The 25,062-nt window shown below is 39.8% G+C and overlaps 1 protein-coding gene and 1 long non-coding RNA gene across 5 annotated transcripts in view; one reads left to right on the forward strand and one right to left on the reverse strand.

Annotated features, from left to right (window-relative positions):
* RBMS1 (RNA binding motif single stranded interacting protein 1) overlaps positions 1 to 19,406 on the reverse strand; it is a 210,092-nt gene extending 190,686 nt beyond the window's left edge. For all 4 annotated transcript variants that reach the window (XM_045780924.2, XM_045780956.2, XM_045780947.2 and 1 more), the window contains exon 1: positions 19,190 to 19,406. In XM_045780924.2, the coding sequence (XP_045636880.1) occupies positions 19,190 to 19,264 (75 nt within the window). In that variant the 5' untranslated portion in view covers positions 19,265 to 19,406. The remainder of the gene's footprint in view (positions 1 to 19,189) is intronic.
* LOC148110742 (uncharacterized) overlaps positions 19,402 to 25,062 on the forward strand; it is a 53,012-nt gene continuing 47,351 nt past the window's right edge. Inside the window, exon 1 of the long non-coding RNA XR_015723964.1 lies at positions 19,402 to 19,689. This is a non-coding gene — a long non-coding RNA (uncharacterized LOC148110742). The remainder of the gene's footprint in view (positions 19,690 to 25,062) is intronic.

Raw genomic sequence — 25,062 nt, forward strand, 5'->3', positions numbered from 1 at the left:
TAGTATCACCTCAAAAAATCCATTAAATGAACAAAAGAAAAGAAGCTTAAGTCTGAATATTATGATACAAACTTAAGAAACAACGGAAGGAGAGTCACAAAATGTGATAGAGCCCATACATTACATCACAACCTTTCTCCAGCACACTGGGTCACTGTTCCAGAATGTTACTTGGGCTTCTGACCAAATTCCTTCAAAAGTGATATGGAAAGAAGCAAAACAACTGTTTCTTCCTATTTAAAGTGCCATTTTCATTTTAAAGTTATTTCAACAAGTTCTTTGTGCATTAACAAACAAGCGTACAAGAGCTTTGCTAATTTAATACCACTTTAAAATGCCATTAGATAGGATTTTAGCAGATGTTTCTTTCAGACATGAAGGGGGACTTGTGGATGATTTTCTTGTTGTTCTTTTTGGAAAAGAAACAAATCTCTGTGAAACTGGAAACATCACCTCCAATATTAAGGATTAAAAAATGTTCTTGAGTGGTCATGGCTGCACGACAAGGTCAATGTACTTAATGGCATGGAACTGTACACTTAAAAAGAGTTAAAACATTTTGTAAATGTTATGTGTAGGTCACCACAGTAAAAAAAAAAACAAAAACTTTTTTTTCAGATTTTATTTATTTATTTGAGAGACAGCAAGAGAGTGAGAAAGAGCATGAGAGGGGAGAGGGTGAGAGGGAGAAGCATACTCAACTCCCTGCTCAGCTGGGAGCCCGATGCAGGACTCGATCCTGGGACTCCAGGATCATGACCTGAGCTGAAAGCAGTCATGGCTAAACCAACTGAGCCACCCAGGCACCCCAAAACAAAAACATTCTTGAGCCATTTTCAAAATCTGTCATATTGAACTTAGAACTTGTTCCTTTTAAAAGGCACAGTCTCACATATAATCCTTATGTCCTATTTAAGCCAGGTCAAATAAAGTACAATGTGAAAAAAGGTAGGCAAAGGTAGGCTTAAGTAGAATGAGAATAATAAGAAAACAAATATCCATGAACTTAATGCCCTGAGAAGCATTTTCAGCTGTATTACAGGTAATACATTATACTATGATGTGATAATCTGCTTTTCCTTATGAAATAATTATGAGCTTCAAGTGATTTTTTTTTTCAGATAAACTCCAAGAGAACTCTCAGATCAGATTTAGGCATTTTGTCATAAAGCTGAATACACACACGTTACATACACATACAGACACCTGTATACCTCGTAAACTCAACAAAAGAAACAAAAAAAAATGAAGGTACTACATATCAAAATCTTGAAGAGAAGATACATAGGCCTTTAATATATTATCAGTCATATATTCTTCTAGCTGTATACATATTAATTTCCTATCTTCACTCTTCGAATATCTTCTTTGTAACCAAGTCCCTTCACATGGAAGCAACAAGTATGGTAATTAAGGATCAAATATCCAGAATAACTACATCATGGAAATAAAGTATTGTTTTTTTAATTGAAGTAGACATCTGAATGATAAGAAACCTGGACACAGCAGTCTTTTTAAAACAGAACTCAGTCTAAATAAATATAAGCTACATTTATAAAGCCTATACTATATAACAGGAAAGGTTCTTGTATTTTTTGCTTTGCTTTTATTATCCAAAGCCTTAGGACCTATTTTACCTTACCTGTTTTCAATTTCTTCCCTTTACATTCTGGTGACCAGTATTTATAAGGTTCCTATATATGGAGGCTAGTAATCCGAAAATCTTTAAATGCTACACCCAACTTCTTACTTCAAAATGGATTTCATACAGGAAGTAAATTGGGTCGTGCATATTGACTTAACAATTTGTTATAATCGCGATGTCCAATATGACAGCCACTAGCCACATGTAGACAAAAATGTTAAATTCAGTTCCTCCGTTGCACTAGCCAAATTTCAAGGGCCTAACAGTCCCCATGGGGCCAGTGGCCACTGTATCACAGTGTAGATAGTGAACATTTCTACCATCTCTGAAAGTCGTACCGGACAGGGATGCCCCGCAGGCTTGTTCTAAAAAGCAAGCTCCCCAAATTTACCTGAAATGAGGCATTTTGAATTACCTTATAATGCCACTTCAAACTGTTTGCTATCAACACTTGTTTCACTGCTTTCAGCATCTGTTACGTAAAGCAAGGCGCAACTGCACGAGCAGCTAATTTCTCAGAAAGTTATCCACAACTGAGAGCAGCAGGCCTGGCAAAACGCTTTCCACATAGTAGGCACTCCACTTACTAATGCTTATCTTCTTTGAGTAATAATGCAGATTTTTAAAAAGGCAATAAGTACCACTGTTAATTAAAAGAAACAAAACTGGGTAGCTCCGTCGGTTAAGCAACTGCATCTTGATTTCCGATTCGGTCCTGATCTCAGGGTCCTGAGACCAAGCGCCTGGGGCTCTGCGCTCAGCAGGGAGTCTGCTTAAGAGATTCTGTCCCTGGCACACTCACACACACCCTCCCTCTCTCTAAAAATAAATAAATAAATCTTAAAAAAAAAAAAAAAAAAAAGGAAACAAAACCATCCATTAGGAAAAGCGGTAAGCAGCCAGTCACTTATCCAACAAATATTTAAGGAACCCCAAACCTCCCTCTGTCTGTCCACCCTATTCTATGCCCTGGGAGGCTGACCTATAATGCCCTGCATCAAAGGAATCCTCTTCCCTCCAGGTTCCTACTGGCTCCAAAAGAAGGCACAGGCAGGAGATTCCTCTGTGGGAAGAGAGGGAGGGATATCTGCCGAAGATGGGTTGGCCTTCGTCCTCGGCTGAAGGTCACTGCTCCTCTCTGGCAGCCCTCTTCCCAAGGCTACCCCTCTAAGTTCCAATAACGGCTCCCGACCTAGCCCTTAGACCCTGCTTGCAAAGGTAGGTGCCCATCTTTTGCTGGCCTCAGAATATGGCATTATTCCTTTCTAGTTTCCCCAATTTCTGCCAACACATTTGTAAATATTCTCATTTATTAAACATCCTTTAAATACCAAGTTTCAGTATATGCTAAGTACATACTTTATGTTTCCTACCAGAACCTTGATAAACATAATCACACACCCTTCCACACAGTTCTGGCTCTTAGAGACCTCCAGCTAATCCTAAGAAAATATATTTCTCAGAAATGTAACCCTTCTAAAAAATTTAAGTGCTTTTCAATAACAATGCCCCAACCATATGTTATTTAAAAAATTACACGGATCAAGTAGAGACTGCATTTTAATGGGCCTCCCATTTCTATACACATGATATTCACTGTATTTAACTTAAGGCAGTCATTGAATATTTCATTTCGGTACTTCAAGAAGCACTTATATGACAATAACAGACTAGCTTGATAGTAGTGATGGGGTCTAGCCATGAACACGGAGCCCAGTAGGAAAGCTAGAGACTGAGAAAATTATTTAGGTAATTTAGACTAACTGCCCATTTTTAGACTAATCACGTATGTATTTTAAGCAGAAGCATTTCATTCCTAAAGAATTCTGCCTCTGGTTCATATTTCTTTTTATCATATAAGTAAACAAAAGATATGGACTCAATTTAATCAACATTTATTAAGTACCTACTATGTGCAAAGCATTTAATAGGCACAAATATGAACAAGACGTACTTCTTGTCTTAGAATCTTACATTCTTATAAAGGAGACCACAGGTATACAAATTACTGTTAACAAAATGTTATTTTAAACTGTTACTAAAAATAAATATATAATGTTTTGCCATGCTTTCTCTTTCTGATATCTTCTGACTTTTTCAATCTTTCCCCTAACATGTAAATTATATTATAATGTAAATTTATTATACAGAACAGTCTAAATGAAATTCCACTCGACAGGAGTTAAAATATAATAAGAAAGGGAAAAATCAAATTAGTAAACTCTCACATCTCATTTTAAATATCCTAAAAACGAGATTTTATGAAGTGCCTATGAATGGCTACATAAGAGTGAGTATATAACCAACAGAGAATTTGATATGTCTGCCTCAATTTGCCTGTATATTCTCAACGATGTGGGTAAAAAATTGCTCGAAAGCTTCATCATATGTTGAGGAAGTTAGATGAAAGCTACTCAAACCAGAAACTTCTGGTTTAGGAAGTAAACTTGGACCAGGCGGGAAACTCCCTGTATACTGAGAGACAATAATTACTCATATGCTTATTGGAACCCTCACTTTCTTGTACTTGACGTCACTCTCGTTGAACATGTATGTTTTAACTGAGGCAGATAATGCGCAGGACTTCGAAAGTGTCAAGCATGCCCACCCATCGTCCATAGCTGAATATTAACTAAGTAAAGGAAATCCAAATACAGGCTACTTCTGTGTTTGGACAGAGACTCAGAGCAATTTATGTACAAACATTAACAATAAAATGTGCTGGATCAACATGCTTTAAGATGATTTGCTCGATCCACCTGAGAGAACTTTCTAGCTCAAGCAGTCAACTGCTTGGTTAAAAAAAAAAACAAAAAACAAAAAAAAAACACCTAAAATGTCTAAAACGGCATGTGTCCCCCCAACCTTGAAACATCCCACCACCCTGGAAGACTCCCTGACTGCACGCATCAACTACCAATGGTCCACAAACCACTCCGTCTTCTCACAGATAATACAGACGTCCTAACCGTATTTTCCATCACTCGCGGCCCTTTCTGCCATTTCCTTTTGTGCATCCCGTGCCTTCCAGAGTTTTCCAGTTATGGTTACACACACTTACAGGAAGAAAAACAAAAAGGTTTGAACCAAGCAGTGCAGAGGATTCTTGCTACAGTGAGAAAAAAACAAAAGTAGCTACGGTTGTAACTTGCTTTACTCAAGCACGCATTCCTAAGATGCTGGGTGTGAATCAAATATAACAAAATATCCTCATCCTTTCCAAATGACTGAAATTATTTCAGAAACTATTTTTCTTAATATCTAGTTAGTCTTTAATAGGCCATGGTTCCTGATGGCTTTAACTTTAAATTATACTTCCTGTCAAAGAGGCAGTGATCTACAACAACCTTTGAAATACGTAAATGAACTAAGGATATATTTTTACTGGTGAATCTTTTGGTAAAGTGTGGAAAAATCATTCTTATTTCTTTAAGAACTCCTAATTTCTCCTGTAGTTGCTTTCCCTAATGCATGGCATAAAGCCAGGCATGATATTTTCAGCTAGTGTACTTAATGACTATATGATAAAACAGCATGAGGGAAACACTATGTCCAAGTGGTATAATGGGCTTGTTGATGCCACCCACTGTGCATTTTGTTTTCCCAAGGTTCCCCTCATAATTGACTAAAACAGAGTTCCTAAAGCCTGATCATATGATGAGTGCTAAAGGCCTCCAACTATGTTCAAATATCTCATGAAAAAACAAGAGATGCTAGAGACTAGAGTGGTGTGCCTGGCATTAGGAAGAAGGTGGTTCCCATCAGAATGGTTGGCTTCAAGAAATAAAGAGGTATTTAATCAGAGGCTCTGCGGGTTTTTTCCTGCGGCAACCAAACACATTACAGCAGGTAGTGACGGCAGGACAGAAAAAGGTTAGCAAGAATGAAGTAGTTTGGACTCTATCCTGCTAGTGTGGGAAAGCTCCAGGCGTGTTGAAAAAATGAGAGGGTTTTGGCGCCGGACCCAGGGCTGCAAAAACAAAGACCTTTAGGAACATGGTAAAGGAAGAATCCAGAAGCAGAACAAGGTCACAAATGGGCCAAAAGCCGTGGAGGATGAGCAGAGGCCAGCTCTGGGCTTCCCAGCTAATCTGCAAGGTTAGAAACATGAGAACAAAGCAGGATCAGCTCTGGAGACTGTCCTGGCAAACCAGGAGAAGAAACCAGAATAGTGGAAGGGACTGCAGAAGTCTCGCCGGTCCAGCCTGCAGGGGTGACCTCAGACACAGTGACCACAACTGGCTTCTCATCAGATAGCGGCTGGTGACACTGGCCCATTCACACCCTTCGACCTCTGTGATAAATCTCCCGGAATGACTGCTAGAACTGTGTGTGGCCCCTCTTTTCTCTTCCTCATCTCCAGGCCACTGCACTGACCAGTCATGTGAGATCAGGCCTGGGCCCCCCAACCCTTGCTCTGTCTCTGGGAGCCAGCCCAGCTTCTGTCTCTCTACATTGGGGTAGCTTTCCTCACCAGCACAGTGAGAAGCCTGGACCGGATTATCTTAAAAGTTCCTCCCAGGTCTAACATTCTGTGATTCCTGGATGTTACAAATTCCCAGAATCATAAAATTTGGAGTTGAAAGGAACTGCGGAAGGTGTCTATTCAACCTTCTGCTCAACCTAAGCGAACCTAGCCAGAACTAATAAGCTCTGCAAGTTCTATGTAGTTGTTTCTGGCTGGCTGAATACAGCAGTCATCAAAGCTTAAAAACCCTAACTATAAAGCATGAACAAAACATGTGTAGGATTTTTTAAACATTTAAGAAAAAGCATGAAGGAGCCAACGCCCATGGAGCGGTATGTTCTGCTGCTTAGAAGTTCAGACCTGAGCAGCACTTCCCAGTCTCTGTGGGCACAACCTCCAGGGCATCTTGAAACATCACAACAGTGTCAGAAAAGTCTCCAAACAAAACTAATTTTCAATTTCTCATTAGGCTTATAAATTTATAAGACAGGATGACGGGATGGCACATCAAATAAAGTCTCAGAAAGGAGAATAAAAAGTACTAAGGGGAAACGAGGTGATACTCTGAAATGCATTCAAGAAAAATAAAAAAAAAATGTCATCTGTTCTCAAACAGTGTGCTTTAGTTAGTCAGCTGCTTCTCAAAACTAATTTTGATCTCTGATCATAAATAGCCTCTCTCCCTCTTCAAAAACATCATTTTCTTAACAGGGTCTATGCCAACTATCATACTACAGATCTTGAAGACATCATTGGTTGTATTTAAGAAACAAGCATTTAAAACAATACTTTCCATTATGTCTTATTATCAACTACTTAAAAGTCATAAGTTTGCAATACAAAACAAATAAAATAAAAGTCACAAGTTCATCAATACTTAAGAAGAGCTATATTTACAGTTTGGAAGACATCAAATTCTCCCAAAAGTAGCATACAGATTTCATTAAGCCCAGTCCAATAAAAATCCTGTATTTCTTTTTTGTGGAAATTGACAAGCTGATTCTAAAATTTATAAAGAAATACAAAAGATCTAGAATAGTTAAGACCACTTTGAAGAACATACACTTAATATACTGCTATAGTAACTATGACCCTAGAGTACAGACACAAGGATCCACATGGAATCACACAGAAAGTCCAGAAAAAGAAAACACAAATGTGGTCACCTAATTTACAATAAAGGCCACAATGAAATCCAAAGGGGAAAATGAAAATGTCTTCTCAATAAATGGTGCTGGATCAACTAGATATTCATATGATGGCGCACGGTTGGAGGGGGGGGACAAGACTAAAAACGAATCTTGACCCTGTCTACACCAAACACAAAAAGACAGGTGAAAGACTAGTGGTTTCCTTCAGGGAGTACAAACTGGGGAGGGACATGAGGGTGCTTTTCAGGTGCAGGAATGTTATACAGCGACCTGGGGGGCCATCCCAAGAGTACATTAATCTCTAAATTTAAAATTTGTGTACTATACGTACGTTCCACTTAATAAAAATTTTAAATAAACACACAAGTAAACAAAATTATCCCACTGTGCTCCACGATGGCCCAAATCATGTCTTATTTACATATCTGCACCTTCCAGGGCCCGATACAATGCCTGCTCGGTGTTTGTTGGATTTAATTAAATTTGCCAGGTAGCTCCAACTATGTGATCTTAACGAGGTGATTTTGGTACAATATGTCTGAGTTGTCAATAACAGAACTATAGCTGTGCGCATTTGGCAGACTCCTTTTAAATTCCCAATGCATTCATATTTAAAATATCTGGCTTCCCCCCCCCAAAAGAGGGAGATAGGAACATTTGCATATTGAAAACCAGCCCCATTTTCAGGGTTTAACAAGATTCAGATCAAAAAGGCAAAGGAAGAAAAACAAAGAAAGGTGCTGCCATGTGGCGCCCTAGCAAGCAGATGTTCATTAGGGCCCAGACACACAGATTACTATCACAATGTACTTATCTGAACATGCTATCGTCAGACCACACAGTCAAATCAAATTCTGAAGGCTCAAAGGATGTGCACAGAAGAACATCCTGTACTGCTGAAACATGAATCTGAATTCTGTGACAGAGACAGAGGGGCAGAAAAGAACACCACAGATCACCCACTGTCATTTTAAATCCTATTTATACATTAAGAGATAATCTATTCTTCAAGAAAGCAATCAAAATCAACATTTAAGATTTCTGCTATTAAAATGAAAATCTAAAGAACGATGACCAAAGAAGAAGCATACCTTTTTTTTTTTTAGCCTGTAGCAAATTAGACAACATACAATACTCTTGTGATTCTTTTTAGATAAAGAATCGTTCTGTGAAATATTCCAGAAACAGAAAAAGACGGTTATATGTGATTTTAAATATCAGTTTGGGTGAAGAAAAATGTACAAGGCCTACCATTTCACTACCTCATATTTAAATTCTAATCTCATTGGGAGGACGCATTTGTCATCAAAATACTTTCTATTATGCTAATTATGTTCTCTTTTGTACAAAGTATTACATCATGTCTGCACTTCTATAACTACATTTATACATTGCCAAATAAAATTTTATTTTAAATTTCCATATAAAATTGGATAAAGAATCAGAAAGAAAATCTGATTCAAAGAGGCAATTGTAGTTAGCAAATTCTTAATCATAATCTGTAGCAGTAAGAGGTAGTAAAGTTTTTGGTTTTTTTTTTTTTTTTTTTTTTGGCCAAATTAAGTCCGACACACTTGGTCCCTGATTTGGGCCCATTGCAGTGGGAAGAGCTTGTATGCAACAATCACCATGGTAGATTGACCAGGAGCACAGCACACACACCTACAGCTGGTGAGAAGTCAGTCTAGAGGGACACCGCTCTTCCAGTGTAGGACGAAAAGTTGGGGGCAGGAACAGGGGAGAAGGGAAAAGAAGGAGGGAGTAGGGGAAAATGTGAAGAGAGAGTGGAAACACACTCTTGAGATCACCCAAACCCATCAAACCCATGCACTTTATCCTCACCCATTTCCATTTTGTAGGCCCTTGGGTCTTGTCTAGCTCTTCCCCCCCCCCCCCCGGAGTCAAGCCACAGTCCAGAAACAAAATACCAGGGGTCGATGGTCTGAATCATCCTCTTAAGCATTGTTTGGTTCCATTTTGATTTCCTCTCAGGGTAGGGTTCTTAACGTGTGCTCCACAGGCTGCTTTGGTAAAAATCTGAGGTGAAGCGGAATGTGCCGCCATTAGATGTCCAAGGTCTGGAGTTCCCCTATGAGTTACGAGCCACTGTTGGACCAGGACTAGAGGAAAAGAAGAGAAGCGCTGGAACAGGACAGTTTGCTCTTTGTTGTTTTCATTCTTGTTTCCAGCCTCAGAAGCTGTTTGCTTGATCTGACGCTCAAGGAGAGCAAGGAAAATTGGAAGGCTGTAATAATGGAGCCCGTGACGAGCAAGGGATGAAAAGCACTAATAGGAAGCTTTGGACTGTATTTTTTAAAGTGAGATTTTTGACTGGGGGTGGGAGGGGAAGGGAGCAAGAGATTATCTCTGAGGCCAGCACCTGAACACAGGTGAGTAGGAAGCTAGTCTCCCAGGGAGTGAGGAACAAGGAGGGCTCCCAGGCTCTCCCACCGCAGCAGGAAGCTCCCAAGTTCACACCTCACGGGACTTCGCAAGCAACACCTCCCATCTCTTCTGGAAACCCAGTCCCCAGGCCTAGAAGCTTAAAGCCCTACTGAAGGACTGACTGCAAGGGAGCGCCTGTCTTCCCACTGCCCCTCAGGTGAATTAGGAAAACCTACGCACTCCCCTGAAGGGGGCAAAGATGGGTTCCTGGAACCTGGAATTCCAACTCGGAAAACTCACGCTCTCCCCCCACCCAAACGTTGCACAGTGCTTTGGTCCTGGGATGAGATTAGTACAGAACAACCACCTGTGAATTATAAAGTGGGCCACTTTTACAGGCTCTTAAAGGCTGGCTGGGGACCCTACCATTAAGAATAACAATTTATATTGGGCGCCTGGGTGGTGCAGTCGTTGGGCATCTGCCTTCGGCTCAGGGCCTGATCCCGGAGTTCTGGGATCGAGCCCCACATCAGGCTCCTCCGCTGGGAACCTGCTTCTTCCTCTCCCACTCCCCCTGCTTGTGTTCCTGCTCTCGCTGGCTATCTCTGTGTCAAATAAATAAATAAAATCTTAAAAAAAAAAAAAAGTAACAATTTATATATGAAATATATTAGATGAGTTTCAGGTTCTAGATAACTGATAAGTGAACTTTTTAGAACAAACTTGAAAACAATTCACTTGTAAGCTAAGTTTATACCCAATCACTGAACAAATCACATAGAGCTCTAGAAAAATGTCTGCCAGCTATAGAATTTCTGCTATAGAAAATTTTTTGGTAGTCACTTCTTTTAGGGTTGTTTAAATTAAAGTGTGCAAATAATCATGTGGAACGAAACCTAGGAAGAGGCTGAGATTAGGAACTTTTTTTTTTAAGGCTTCCATCTTTAAAACAATGAAATTAATCAAAGGTGTGCTTTGTGAGGCAGAGAAGGTTTTGGGAACACCTCAGTTAGTGACCTGAAAATAAAAACTGGCAAATTTTTTTTTTTATTAATGTCTGTATTGGTCAAATCCTGTTAAGTGATGAACCCAAATGCTGTTGAGAAGACAAAGGTAAAGTTGATAGTATTACAAATTTCTAATAAAATCTACTTTTGCTTACAACCGAATATTTTATCTGAGACTTTATTTTATAAGCTGGTATTGTTGGGGCACCTGGGGGGCTCAGTCAGTTAAATGACTGACTTGATTTCAGCTCAAGATCCTGAGATCAAGCCCCACATCAGGATCACTCAGCTGCCGAGTCTGCTTCTCTCCCTCTCCCTTTGCCACCCCCACCCTCCAGGTGCACATGTGCATGCACTCACTCTCTTGCTCTCTCTCTCTCTCTTGCTCTCTCTCAAATAAATAAATCTTAAAAAAAAATGTATAAGCTGTTATTGTTACTCTATAGGCAAGGAAGGGCTTAGAAGTTCTCCAATAAAAATATACTACCAATTGCAACTCTCAAAATCACTGTGTTTAAAAAGTGTTAAATAGGGGAAATAGTATAGTGTTATTTGAGGAGTTTAAGTAGAATAAAAATGTAAGTTTAAAATCTAGAATTCATTTTTGGCAACTTTGATCTCCCCCCAATCACCAAGAAACTTAAGAGCAGTATTCCATGATGTATCCATCCAATTCTGCCCATTTTAATTAGTAAATTTTTCAACTGATAAAAATAAAACAAAACAAAGCTGGTATCATCTAAAATGGGGCCACACACTTGCAGAGCTGGGAAAATGATGCACTTTTCCTACAAAATTGGTAAAAATTATTTGTGATATCTATGAAATGATTTAGTTTTATTGCACAAAACCTTTTCCTAAAATCATTCCTCATCTGGGATGAAGCCCAATAGCACCTATTGTTCAATGGGCAGCCAGAAGGGTGGGTTCCATGTCCCCCAGTGAGGCAAACAGAGGACAATATGACTCCTGAAGGACTTAGTTTCCTTTGCAGAGATGAAGAAAGCTTTTTTTAGAATCAAAGCTAGAGGATGACCAAATAAAAAGAATAGTTATATCTATGAAAGATCATGAATAATAAAAAAAGCGGTTATTTTCTGAAGAAATAACAGCTCACATTGGATACATTATCAACATGTAGATTGCAGGCACACGATGATGTAATTAGCAGCATAACAAAACTCTAGACGTTTTCTCCCTTTGCCGTGAGCAAGCCTAATAAATTAGGAGAAATAAACATCATTTCAAATGGCTGAAAACAGTAAGAGTAACAATTCTGTATAACCATTATGTCATCATTTAAGCATTATATTCTCAGCCTGTCACAACCTGAATAGGTTGGCTTAGTAGCACATTTATAAGCATAAAACTTGAAAAATAATAATGAAAATTAAGGTAATTGAATATGAAACTTTGAGGGGAAGGCGTTAAGGTAAAGTACCAAAAAAAAAAAAAAGTGTTATTCTGTAAAATTCTAAGTACTCATAAGAGGATTAAAAAGGGCAAAAAATATACAACAATGCTGATTATAAATTCAAGAAATTTTCACTCATTAATCTAAAGCCCCGATTTCTTTCTAAAATTCCCAGGTCTATTGTGGCCTTTATTTGCCCTTTGCTTTTTCTCACAAAACACGTGGCAGAGTTTTTAACCCCACGGATCTTAGTGCTTTGTCTGTCACGCAGACCCTTGGTATGCTGCCTTCCTGGGTGTACGATTTCGTAAATGTTCTTCTTCACTCACTTCTTGTACTGTGTCTATTTTGTCCTTCCTGGTAGCTGGTGAGATGCTGGAGAGCAAGGACCAGATATACACTTCCTAACCTTTTCCAATTTCAAGTGCAGAGAACGGTGCTCTGGGATCACTCAGGAAATATAACCGATTAGTTAGTATTTCAGTCCTTCATGAACCTTCGTGAACCTCAGCAATTTTTCAACAAGCTTAACACTTAACCTAATTCCAGCCCACGTTGGAAATCATCCACCAGACATTGTGTTTACAGTACCAGAGTTATAAGCAAGTTAACTGCTCATGTTAGCATCTAATCTCACTTTTAGGATTTAGGTTTTCATATTTGTCATCTAGAAAACTGTTCTCCATTTTCTAAAATGACAAACGCATCCATTTAAGAATTAGCTAAAAGACAATGTATGGAGGACAGCGTTCAGTTCTGCATGTTTTCTTTCCCAGGAGGTCTAGCTGTTGATTTTTGCCCCCCTCCGTTTCGTCTCTCTCTTTCACCATCTTTGACATACTTCTCTTCCAGTGCTTATTTGAAAAATTAAAATATTTATGCAATTATGTTAAGGGGACAGAATACATTAAGAAAAAGTAAAGAATTCAGCTATGGGAGATACATATTCAGTTGATTTTTGGCTTAGCCATCACCATCCCCTTCACACTTTCCCTTCATATTAAGAAATGATTAGGGGTGCCTGGGTGCCCCAGTCGGTTAAGCCCCAAGACTCTGGGTTTCAGCGCAGGTCATGATCTCAGGATCCTGGGATCAAGCCCCTCATCAGGCTCCAGGCTCTGCTCTCTCCGTGCTCAGCACTCAGCAGGGAGTCTGCTTCTCTGCCTCTCTCCCTCTCCCTCTGCAGCCCCCCCCCCACCCCGAGCCCCCCTCCCCCACAGCTCATGGGCTTGCCCGTGCTCTATCTCTCTCAAATAAATAAATATTTTTTTAAAAAAGGAAAGAAATGTTTAGTTTCTACTATCAAATTTGTGTGTGCGCTCAAATTTGCATGTACGTTTCACACACCTGACTCTAAGGAGACATTCTGCCATGCACCATCATCTGGCCAAGCTCCCACTATTAAGTCTGTCTCATCCAAGTGTACCTCTCATGAGGCACAGACCACTCCCATCAGGTTTTACTGTGTATCCATTAAAATAACGGAACAGAGAAACCAGAACATTTAAAATAATTCCACATAAAATCTCCAAGTCCAATGTTCAATTTTAAATACATGGTTTGATTTTATACCAAATATTATGGCATTGCATTTAAATCACTCACATATCATTACTACATTTTCTTTAATAAAGCTATGTTACATTGAACATAGTACCTGTACTTGACAGCAACTCGGTACAGTTCTGCTTATTCCTCTCATCCCAATGAATGGGGTAACAAGCTAATCCCGATGGATGTCATGTTTAGGGTTATGCAACAGTCAGTAATTGAGAGAGAACTAATTTTGAACACCTCAATGCTAGTTTATAGTTTAGCTGTTATCCATTAAACGAATAAATGTTTTTATCGAGTCTGAAATACATTTTTTTAAAAAGGCAATTTTCTTGAAAATTGAGCAGGAAAAAATTGGAATTGTGTTGGTGGGGGTCACTGACAGGAAGCAAAGCCCAGGCTGAGTCACCAGTTCATCACATGTAACACTTCCCCCCTCAGTATAATACTATGAGATTTTTTTTTTTCTGGCACCATATGCTTTAATGAAGAATGTATAAAAAGGCACTTTGATTCCATAAATTAAGCATTGACCAATTAATATGCGATTCCTCTTAAGGATCCTAATTCATAAAACAGCTTATAGTTGTCACGATAGGCACAAAATAAATCAAAACACAAATCAAACTATAATAAGATTTCCATAGAAAATTAGACTGGATTATTACATTTGTCGATTTTGGTCTACAATTCTTTTCCTGGTCTAAAAAGGTTTTGCATGTACTTATTCTGAATAATAATAGTCACTAACAAGCATTTATTTAGCACCTACTGTTCTCTGGATCAGGCAAGAAACTAGGGAGGTGTTGATACCCCTTGCAGAGAGCCATACAGTGGGATAGGAGGCCAGGCTAGGGCAGAATTAACATTAGTGAAATGAGCATCCAATAAAAAACAAACTAGACAAAAAATTCCTCATCCTTAAAAAGAATGAACAATGTGTAAGTGTCAATATGATTGTACTAAGCACTTACCCTTTCATTCCACATATCCCTCGTGTGATTTTTACTGGTTAAGCAGACATGGCGAAAAATATTTTATTTTCTGAAAACCCTCTATTTAATAAAAAGAAAATGAAGAAAGACCCCTTTGTCTTTAACTAAGACCCATAACTTAAAATTTCAGTACTCATTAAATAAGCTGGGGTAATTTTAAAGTTTCCAATAAACGATTAAGCGAAATACAAAGTCTGAGTAAGATATCAGTAAAGTTTAAAATTTTTTTCCTTGAAACTGTATTCCATGGAAATTGCCCATATTTGAACTTAAATTTAAAACCAAGATTGCCAACCACATAAGGCATATCTAGTTATACTAATACTAAATGATTGAAAACTCTCCTAGTTCTCTTCACTTATCTTTTCCTGTTTCTTCCTAGCAGCTCAAGATTTAGCTCCCAACAAATAAAAATCTAATAGATGCTATGGGAAATCCAAAAGAAATAGCTATTTGAAGGGAAGAATGCTACAATAGTGCATGATAATGCATCTTCATTTTAACCGTCCCATGACCTTGAGCCTTCCCACACCACTTCTTGATAGCCACGCTCTCCCACTCACCTAAAGAACTAAGGTGTATTCAGAAGGGTGTAAAATATTGCATGGCTGTGTTGATATATTTAAGCAAACTTTATTCTCTGTATAAATGTGGTTACTTTTTAGGGCACAAAGCACCCTAAGTCTTAATATCATGCCTCTGTATGGCTCAACAACCTTAATATATTCAGTAGCTCTATGTATCAAATCATTTCCCCTAATTCCTACAGAAACAGATTGACACAATATTCCTATGGCTACTAAGTAAAAGTTAAGAATTCAACAAAATGTTAATGCACACAAAAATTCAATTCAGAAAAACTACTTTGTTCTACTTGCCTTTATTAATACAATCCCAAATTATATCACCCATTATTTTTCACATTTTGAAGCTTAGGTTCAAATACATTCTTTAGCACACACTTATACAAATAGAGCTTTAAAAGAAACTTTTGTTTTAGACATTTCATAAACGATACTGTTTATGCATAAAAATTTTAAAAGCAAGCTTTGAATATGGTATATTTTATAGAAATATCTTTTGATAACTATGAATAAAGATCACAAATGTGTCAAATTGCATTAGTTGGTACAAAATATTAGCTAAGCATGTAAAGAACATTTTGTATTTTCCTTTCTTCAAAAGAAATAGAATAAGTATTTCAATTCCCGTTTGTATTTGCATACATGCGTTGGCAGTAATGTACGTTGCAGTATCTTTGAAATAAACAGACCGTGAGGGGTGCCTTTATACTAAGTGAAATTAATACAGCCAATGTTTGAAAATATGCACATGCAAATCTTTAGGTTAAGATATGTTAAATTATCAGAATTCTTTTCTGTGTAGCTGAAAAGTGGATACCAAATTTAATTTTTCCTAATATAGCTTAGGTCATTTGTAATTCAGAAAATCCTTTAGAACAGTATGTGCTTATATTTACAAAGCTACATCAAACTACCTCTCAGAATGAACGTGTCAGGTGATAAAGGGAGCCTGCTGTGATAAGACCACCCTGACAGAGGAACACAAAAACTCCCAACACGCATGTAAAATCGGGTTACTTGCAATCTGTGTCACTCTGCACTAAGATATTATGAAAATTTCACAATCTCCTTCACTTCCCCTCAGGTCCTGTCCTTTCACAGCATCCTCAGATTTACTTTATGTTTAATGCAGCTGTACTGTTTTTCCAATGATTTTCTCTTTCTGTCAAAGTGCAAAACATACTGATATGGTCACACACCGTAACAGAGCTCCATAGATTTTTCTTGTCGCTGCTGTTAATAAATGTAGAAGTAACCAACATGTTTCTATGGGGGAAAAGTACTAAATAAAATGGCTAAGACAGACTCTGATTGGATGATTAACTCAAGAAGAATCATTTGACATAGGTTAGCTTTGTAAAGTATGGTAACAAAACTCCTTTCAAGTGCCGTTCTAATTGCTATGTATTCCTTCAGATGAAAAGAAACACAAAGCCATCACATCCGTCTCTGGATCGCAGGTTTGAGTCAGATATGCCACTCCTCAGTTTTTGATACAGCTTCCAAACAGAAGTTTCAAAACAACTTGACTAGCAAACACATCACTGTACTTTAAACAGACTGATGTTTTCTATCCCATGTTTCAGGAAGGTTAAAAGACACACACACCGAGGCAAGGACCATCACCAGAGACCAGACTCTAAGAGAGACTATTAACTCTTTAGGTAGATTGGGCAACACCTGTTTTTAAACTAACCACGAATCAAACGAAGTCTCTCTCTCTCTCTCTCTCTCTCTCTCTCTCTCTTTTTTAAATGACTCACACTACCCTGTTAGCAACAAATATGTCAGGGAGAAAAAAAACAGAGGTAGGTGTTTCAAACTGTGCTTACCTAAAATCTGCATCTAGTCACTTTACATTTTAGGAGATGCCCCTTTCTGAGATAATGAAGATTCTTTACAATAGGGAATTTAGGTTTAATTGTCAGACTTGAATACCATGTTATGTAGGTCAAGTCAGTACGTGTGTCTTTCTCCTGAAACAAAGAAATTCAGGAGTAATAGGATTTCAGTTCATAGTAGAAACAGCAAGATATGTTTTGAGAATGTCATTTACTGTAACACAAATCAATATTAAATGCTTTATGCAGGAAGCACACTTTCAGAAAATGGGCCCTAAAGCTTTCTGGGCTCCGACCCTAATTACTGGAGCAGGCTCTGGCCGTTTGTCTCTCTCTTCAATTATTTACGGGGCAAAAAGAGCCAAATGGCATTGCATTAGCTATATTAAATGCTATGTACTTGGTTTCTAACTTACTAATGGTACATAAAATTACTAAGGTGAATGTGCCTGTAGAAACATGGCCCTTTTTCTTCTTCACCTGAGTGTATGTATTTATTATTCATACAGTTAAGTGGTGAATAGGCTGTCCTTTAGGCGCACAATGCCGCATAATTTAAACAAGTGCATTAAACATATATGATATCTAAAAGGTAGTGCATTGCTTATACCTCAAAATTTCTTTGAACAACCTGTATTTACATTGTAGCTCACAAAAAAATGAGCACCTACCTTGGGTCCCTGAAAGCAAATATGTGGGGACCACACAGAAATGAATAATGGGTATCCTCGCTTCTACCATCTTGCAGCTTTCTGGCTACCCAAAGTAAGATGCATATTGGGGGGAGTAAAAAGGAGGCCCTTGATTGCTAGAAATTTCTGGTCTCAGTGCTGACAAGTGTCCTTTTTTTACGTGAGCAAATGCAGAGCTATGTTGTAGGTACAGAACATGGACCACACACACTGTAAGAAAGGAAAGCTTATCAAGATTGAATCAGAGATTCTTTGCACCAGGCCAGGAATGTCCTCTGCCAGCAAGGAGGACATGATTACAACCTACCAAAATAAGTTCAGGCACTGCATCCATACTTGAGTCTTTTGCGATCTAGAAGGGCACCGGAGTAGTGACAGAAGATGCTAATCGCTGAAGAGGGCTGGTGCATCCAACCTCAATCCTCCCAGATTATGAAAGAAGCTTCCAAAGCAGTGAGACCCTCACTCTCGATAGGCCCAATACATATATATGTGTGTCTATATATGTATGTATTTTTTTATGCGTTCGGAATGCCTCAAATCTTACTAAAAATAAGGTAGGCCCACTAACAAGGCACCCAGGGTCCCTGGAAAGTCAGTTGCAATTTGTACGCCTACATGTCACCAGTTGTGTTACCTAAGAGTATGCCAAGGCCACTTTTGAGAAAGCACCACTGGAAATGGATCTGTGGTCAACATATAGGATAGTATTCTTCTAAACTAAAGTCACTTCTTTTTCTGCACTGAAATCTGCCCATTGTCTTCCTTTGCAAAAGCTACAGGGAAGATTAAAAAGGACATCAATGAACGGTGAGTGAACTTTGGCCACTTTTCTACCCAAAACACCAGCGTAAAAGTAGAAATCAGTAACCAGGTGAAGTGCCACACCGCACAAAGATCAAGGCAAGGGGCGGGCGCGCAAGGCCGGAGGCGGGGAAGAAAACGTCCAGTCCTCCCCCCCCACCACCCCCAAGCGCCAGTCATCGCGCGCGCGGGAGGTTGAGGGGCGTCCCTGGGGGGCGGGAGGCTGCGCACCACTCCGAGGGAAGCCAAGAGTTACCGCTCGCAGGGCGAGGCCCAGGAGAATTGGTCGAAAAGCCGCGCCGCCCGCGGGTCCTGCCGCGGGGCCCCAAGCTTCCGCGGCCGAGCCGCCAACGCTTGGCGAGGGGCGCCGCTCGGCCCCGCGACCCTCCCCGCCTCCCGGGCCAGGAAGGGGCCGGCGGCTCTTTCCTGTCTAGTCTCTCCCCCCACGGCTTTCTGTAACCCGATCCCCGCACTCCTCTCCCCGGGCAGCCGCCGCCCCGCGCGCCGCCCCGCGCCACCCAGGCCAGCGCTATAGTTAGCAACCCTCCATCAACTCCGCCGGGGGTGGCGGGGGCTCGCCGCGCGCGCCCCTGCCCGGGCCCGACCCGCGCGCGCCCCCGGCGCCCCCCGCCCCCCGGCTCCCCTTTACCTTCGCTTGAAGATACTGGGGGTAGTAGTAGGTGGCGTACTGAGGGTACATCTGCTGTTTCCACACTTTGCCCATGAAGCTGGAAGGGAGCCTGCCGTGAGCCTGCCTTGCAGGGTCGCGGGCACTTTGGGGTTTCCAAGTCTCGATCTCTCCTGCCTCTCCCTTTCCGGCGGCGGCGGCGGCGGCTGCCGCTGCTCCACCTCCCAGCCCGGACCAGACGTCGTCGTCGTCGCCGTCCTCCTCCTCCTCCTCTTTCTTCTCCTCCTCCTCCCAGGCAGAGAGAAAGACACTGCAGAGCGCAGAGGGCACCCCGGACAGGGCGCTCCCAAGGAGTTGCCTCCCGGAGCCCGACTGCTCCGAGGCTGCCAAGGGCTGGCGCGCGGGCCGCGCTCCGCTCCGGCGAGCAGGGAGAGCGGGGCTCGGAGGTGATCAGTACAAGTGGAAAGTGCTGCGGAGGCGGCGGCGACGACGGCTACGCTCGGTGCCAGGCGGCATCTGGGGTGGGTGCGCCCGATTGGGAGAGGGGAGAGGGGCTGGCGCGCCGAGGCGGTGGGGGGAAGGGCGCGCGGGGCGGGGCTTGGGCGCCGCGGAGCCCGGGACCCGCTGGAGGTGAGGGCTGAGTTTTAACCACTCCTCACCTCCAGGGCTCGCGGTTGGACGGGAGGAAACCCTGGGAGCCCGATCGCTTTGTGTCGGGGGTGGGGGAGTGGGGGTGGCTTGGGGGACCCAGTTTAAGAACTGCAAAGTGGACACCTCGTTTTCTTTCCCGAGTTTTTATCTTCGTAAGGGGGAGGGGAATTAAGGGGAAAGCGGAGGAAATCTGATCAATTTCTCACTTTCCCCGCCCAGTGATTTTTTTTTTTTTTTACATGTAATCGAAAATGATTGAGTGTGCAGCCACAGAGCTGAAGTCGGGACACTTGGGTTCTGTTCCCCAAACCCCCCAGGCCACAACACTAATTTTCTAGGTGACCTTGGGAGGGTTAGTGTCCTTCGGTTCGGGTTTCCCAGATGTGAGAGGTGAAATCATGCCCCCTGCACAAGGGGAGGCAAGCTCTCTGAAATACACACACACACACACACACCTCACAACAAACAGACGGATCTTTCTAAGGGGAGATGCCGCAAAGAGGCAGAATGTTATTATTAGAGGACACAATATAGACATCAGCTTTTCTCTGCCTCTTTCTAATGCTGCCAGACAGTCTGTCAACTCCCACTCAGGAGCAAGGAAACTCCCTGAGTTTGGAATATTTTAAGGCCATTTTGAAAGTCATGCTGGCATATTGTTGCAGTGTGCTTCAGTGACATATAAAATCAATCTCTCTTTCTGCCTCTCTCCATCTCCTAATTGTCACAGTTCTAGACAGCCCCAGACAGCAGTGGTCCAGTTCACTATGTAACTGGATATAATTTAATGGACTTAATTGGTCCCTGAAGCTGCCTGTAGAAGACTTTTCTATTCTAACTCAAGAAGAGATAATACCAAAATGTACAGTAGAATAAGTAAGAAATCACACCCCAAATTGGAGTTCTTGCACATCTAATAAAATGTAATAAAAAATTCATTTGTTATTAAATAGACCTTGATTACTTTGTTTTGTCATTTTGGTTTTCCAAGAGTCTATTTTCATAACAGCACAAAAGGTAAATCAGACTGAAATGGAATGCGTGATTTTGTTAAACAGTTATACTTTTATATAGTTACATTTCAAAGCAGGTTAGTAACACACTTTAAGACAAAGAAAGTGACTTGAAACCCTTATAATCTTATATGATTTAGACAAATTTTAAGGTTATACATTTTAACAAAACAAAATAAGTATAAGTTCATATGGGAACATTTTGAATATGTCAGGAAACAAATCATGTTCTCTTAAAAAAAAAATTAACAGTTAGCCTATGTAAAATCCTATACAGAAACTGGTATTTACTGAGCTTCTGCTCTGTGGTGGGCATTGTTGAGGTTAATGTAAATCTGAAGGTCAGAATGGTTCACTGTCTAGTGAGGGGGGCTTTAAAGTTCCTTACATTGTTTCAATGTAGGACCCTTTAATGTTTTTGAGCAGAGAACTGACATGAACTAACTTGTGTTTTAGGAACTTGTGTTCGAAAGGCTTGAGGTGATAAGGGAAATTGCCAAACTTAGACTGTTCTAGTTTTTTCTAGATGATAATTCAGCCTGTGTTAAAGAACCCAGAAGCACACACACAATTATGTAGACACTTGATTTATGACTGAAATGGTATTGCAGAGCAGTGGAGAAAGAATGAGCTTTTCAGTAAATGATTCTAGGTCATTGGCTATCCATATGGAAAAAATGAAATCGGAGCCCTGCCTCACAAAAGGGAAACAAAAAAGTTCAAGTGAATTAAAGACCTAAATTAAAAAACAAAATGGTAAGGGTGTTAGAAGATAATGTAGGGAAATATATTTGTACCCTTGAGGTAAGGAGAGATTCCTTTAATAAGGTGACCAAGAGTGCAAGATTGATCAATTTGACTATATGAAAATTGAGAACGCTGGTTCATCAGAGGATTCTATAAAGTGAAGAAGCAAGCCACTAAATAGTTATGTATAATCCATAAAACTATAAAAAGTTAATATACAGAATATACAAAGTACTCCTTGGAATCAATAAGAAAAAGAGCAAAAGACCAATGTATATTTTTTTAGAACATGAGCAAAAGACCAATGTATATTTCACAGAGGTGGAAGCTCAAATGTTCCTATACCTTGTGAGAAGATGTTCACACTCATTAATAATAAAGGAAATGCAGGTTAAAATAATAATAAGACACCATTTCACACTTACCAGATTGACAAAAAATAAGACTGAAAATATTAAGCATTAGGTGAAGATGCAGAAGAGAGGAAAATCTTGAGAACTGCTTTCTAAAGAAATTGGTACAACCACCATTTTAGAAAACAGTTTGGCATCGCCTAATTTCATTTGCATGTATACTATGACACAGTAATTCTACTTGTAGGTACTTACCTCAAAGAAAGTATTCCATACTGAAGTGTTCACGATATACTAAAAATTCAAATGTCTATCAACCGTTGAATGGATAAAGAGGTTATGGTACATGCACACAATGGAACACTTTGCAGCAGTGAAAATGAATAAACTATAGTTAAAAGCATCAACATGTATCTTTTCAAAATTGATGTTGAAGAAGCAAGTCAACATAAAGCATCATTCCATTTGTATCAAGTTCAAAAACAGAAAAAATAACTAGATAGTATATTGTGTAAGAATGGTGCATGAATAGTAAAACAAAACACTCTATGAAGAAAAATAAGGAGATATCAGAAAATTCAGAATGGTGGATATCTCTGAGGGAGAAGGGTGAGATATTCAGGAAAGGACCAAAGGGGACTGGTAGAGATGGTAACGTTTCATGTTTTGCACTGGGTTTGGATACATAAGAATATATTTCAATGTTTTTCTTTAAGTGGTTCATAGACCTTTTTTGTATGTTTGCCATATTTTATACTAACACATTTTTTTTAAAGATTTTATTTATTTATTTGACAGAGAGACAGCCAGTGAGAGAGGGAACACAGCAGGGGGAGTGGGAGAGGAAGAAGCAGGCTCCTAGAGGAGGAGCCTGATGTGGGGCTCGATCCCAGAACACTGGGATCACGCCCTGAGCTGAAGGCAGACACTTAACGACTGCGCCACCCAGGTGCCCCAATACTAACACATTTTGAAAACAAAACTCAGCTTTTAATTTTAATCCTGGTCATTTTCAAACAAATACAAAAGCAGAGAGAACAGAGTAATGAACCAGCTTCAACACTTATCAACAGTTGTCAATCTTGTTACACCTGTACCCACACCCCCCCACACACAAACATGCTTTTATTTTTCTGTAGTATTTTCAAGCAAATCCCAAACATCATGTCATTTCACCTGCAACTATTTTAATATCTACTTCAAATAAGAACTTTTTTTAAACAAAATATCATGATGCCATCTAACAAAATTCATAATAATTTGTTAAGATCAACTCATACCCAGTTCTTGTTCATTTTTCTCTGGCTATCTAAAAATTGCTTTTGCAGTTCATTTAAATCAGACTGAAACAATGTCCACTCTTAAATTTGGTTGATGTATCACATAAGCCTCTTTTAATATATAAAAGTTCACTCCCACTCACTTTTTAATTTGATGTTTATTTGTTAAAGAAATCAGGGTGTTTGTTTTAGAAAATGTCCCACATGGCTGGTTGATTTCAACCTCCTGGTGTCATTTAAAGTGATGGTTAGTTCTAGAGGTTTCATTACATTCAGGTTCACTTTTTTTTGGCGAAGAATGCTTCCTAGATGGTGCTGAACACACATAGGTGATGTGATGTGCGTCATATCCCATCAGGAGACACATAATGCCCGATTGTCTCATTTTTAGTGATACTGAGATTGATCAGAAGTTCTGGTATTATCAGTCTGGTTTATCCATTTAAAAGTTCCATGGTTTTAATAGTCATTCAGGAGTGTTATCTCAACCCATTATTTCATTTGGTGTGACAAAATAATGGTTTTAAAATTTCATCATTTCTTCTGCACTTATTAGTGGGAAATTGTCTATGGAGAAGAATTTTCTTCAAACTCTGGTTAACTTGAAATACAATTAGCACAGAAAAAGCAGGATAAATTTTTCCCTATTTACTAATCTTCTGAATAATGAGTTGATGCCATAGGGAACTCCAATGCTAACCAGTTTTAAATACTATTCTGAACTTACAGGTTTTTATTTATTTTATTTGTTTCAAACCATGACAGGCATTATTCTTATTGGTGCTCAGATTGTCCCATCTTTGGCCAATGGGAGACTCTTTGACTTGACTCCTGTGTCTTTTTTTTTTAACCAGATCCCAATAGTTTGATAGATTTTTTGCTTTCGAGTTTGATAACATTGTCCAGGTTTTTGTATAGTTCGTGCCCAAACCTGGATCAGCTATTTCTCTAACAAACCCACGTGGGCTTGCTCTTAAAAAATTTTTTTTGAATAATAGCAAATTCTTTGAAATGTGTTCTTCATACTTAGCATGTTTGGGAGAAGAAGCTCAGGAAAGATTCTTAATGAAATTTGTGCGAAGATGACCACTAGGAGAGCATGAGCCACTGAGTGATGTTCTCCAAGAGAAGCTGTGTATTTATACCTTTGTCAACATTTAGGAGGCATCCTTGATAAGCAGGACACACATAGATACCATTAGGGATACAGTTAACTTGATCTTTGCCCGCATGGAGCTTACCATCTAGTGACAGACAGAAATAAAACCACGATAAATTGTGGCAAACTCTATGAAGAAAGCAACAGTATAATGGGGGGAGACCAGCTTTGTGATGGTTGGGTTAGAAATTTTAAGTAGAGTTGTCAGGGAAAACCTCTTTGAGCAGACAGGCTGGAAGAGAGCGGGTCAGCCATGAGAAGCTTGTGTGAGGTGAAAGGTGGGGAGCTGTGCCCTCCTTGCAGAAACAAGTTAAAGACGTCGAAGCACAAATTGTCCCATCTGAGATCTCCAATCTGGGATCGCTTAAAAACAAAGGAAAACTTTTTTTTTTTCTAACTATAGGTGATCAGAAATGGACCAAACCAATTAGCATTGATTAATGCCTTTGTTCTAATGCCATCTGCCAAAGAGTATTGAAATAATTGAAGGTAAGATTAGAAATTTTGCTACAAAACCCCCTGTACTAGAACATCAGCGAATTGGAAATGGGATTTAGATTTATTAGCAAGACTGCACGTGGAACTTGGAGAAGTACTGATTGTGAGTACTCTTGCTTCCACACTAGGTAACTAGGTGATGTCTGTAATACATTTACTGAACACTTAAAATAGAAAGGCCAGGTTTTGCAAG

The sequence above is a fragment of the Ursus americanus genome, chromosome 1, assembly GCF_024610735.1.
Source record: "Ursus americanus isolate L20-20 chromosome 1, mUrsAme1.1.p, whole genome shotgun sequence".
Taxonomy (NCBI): domain Eukaryota; kingdom Metazoa; phylum Chordata; class Mammalia; order Carnivora; family Ursidae; genus Ursus; species Ursus americanus.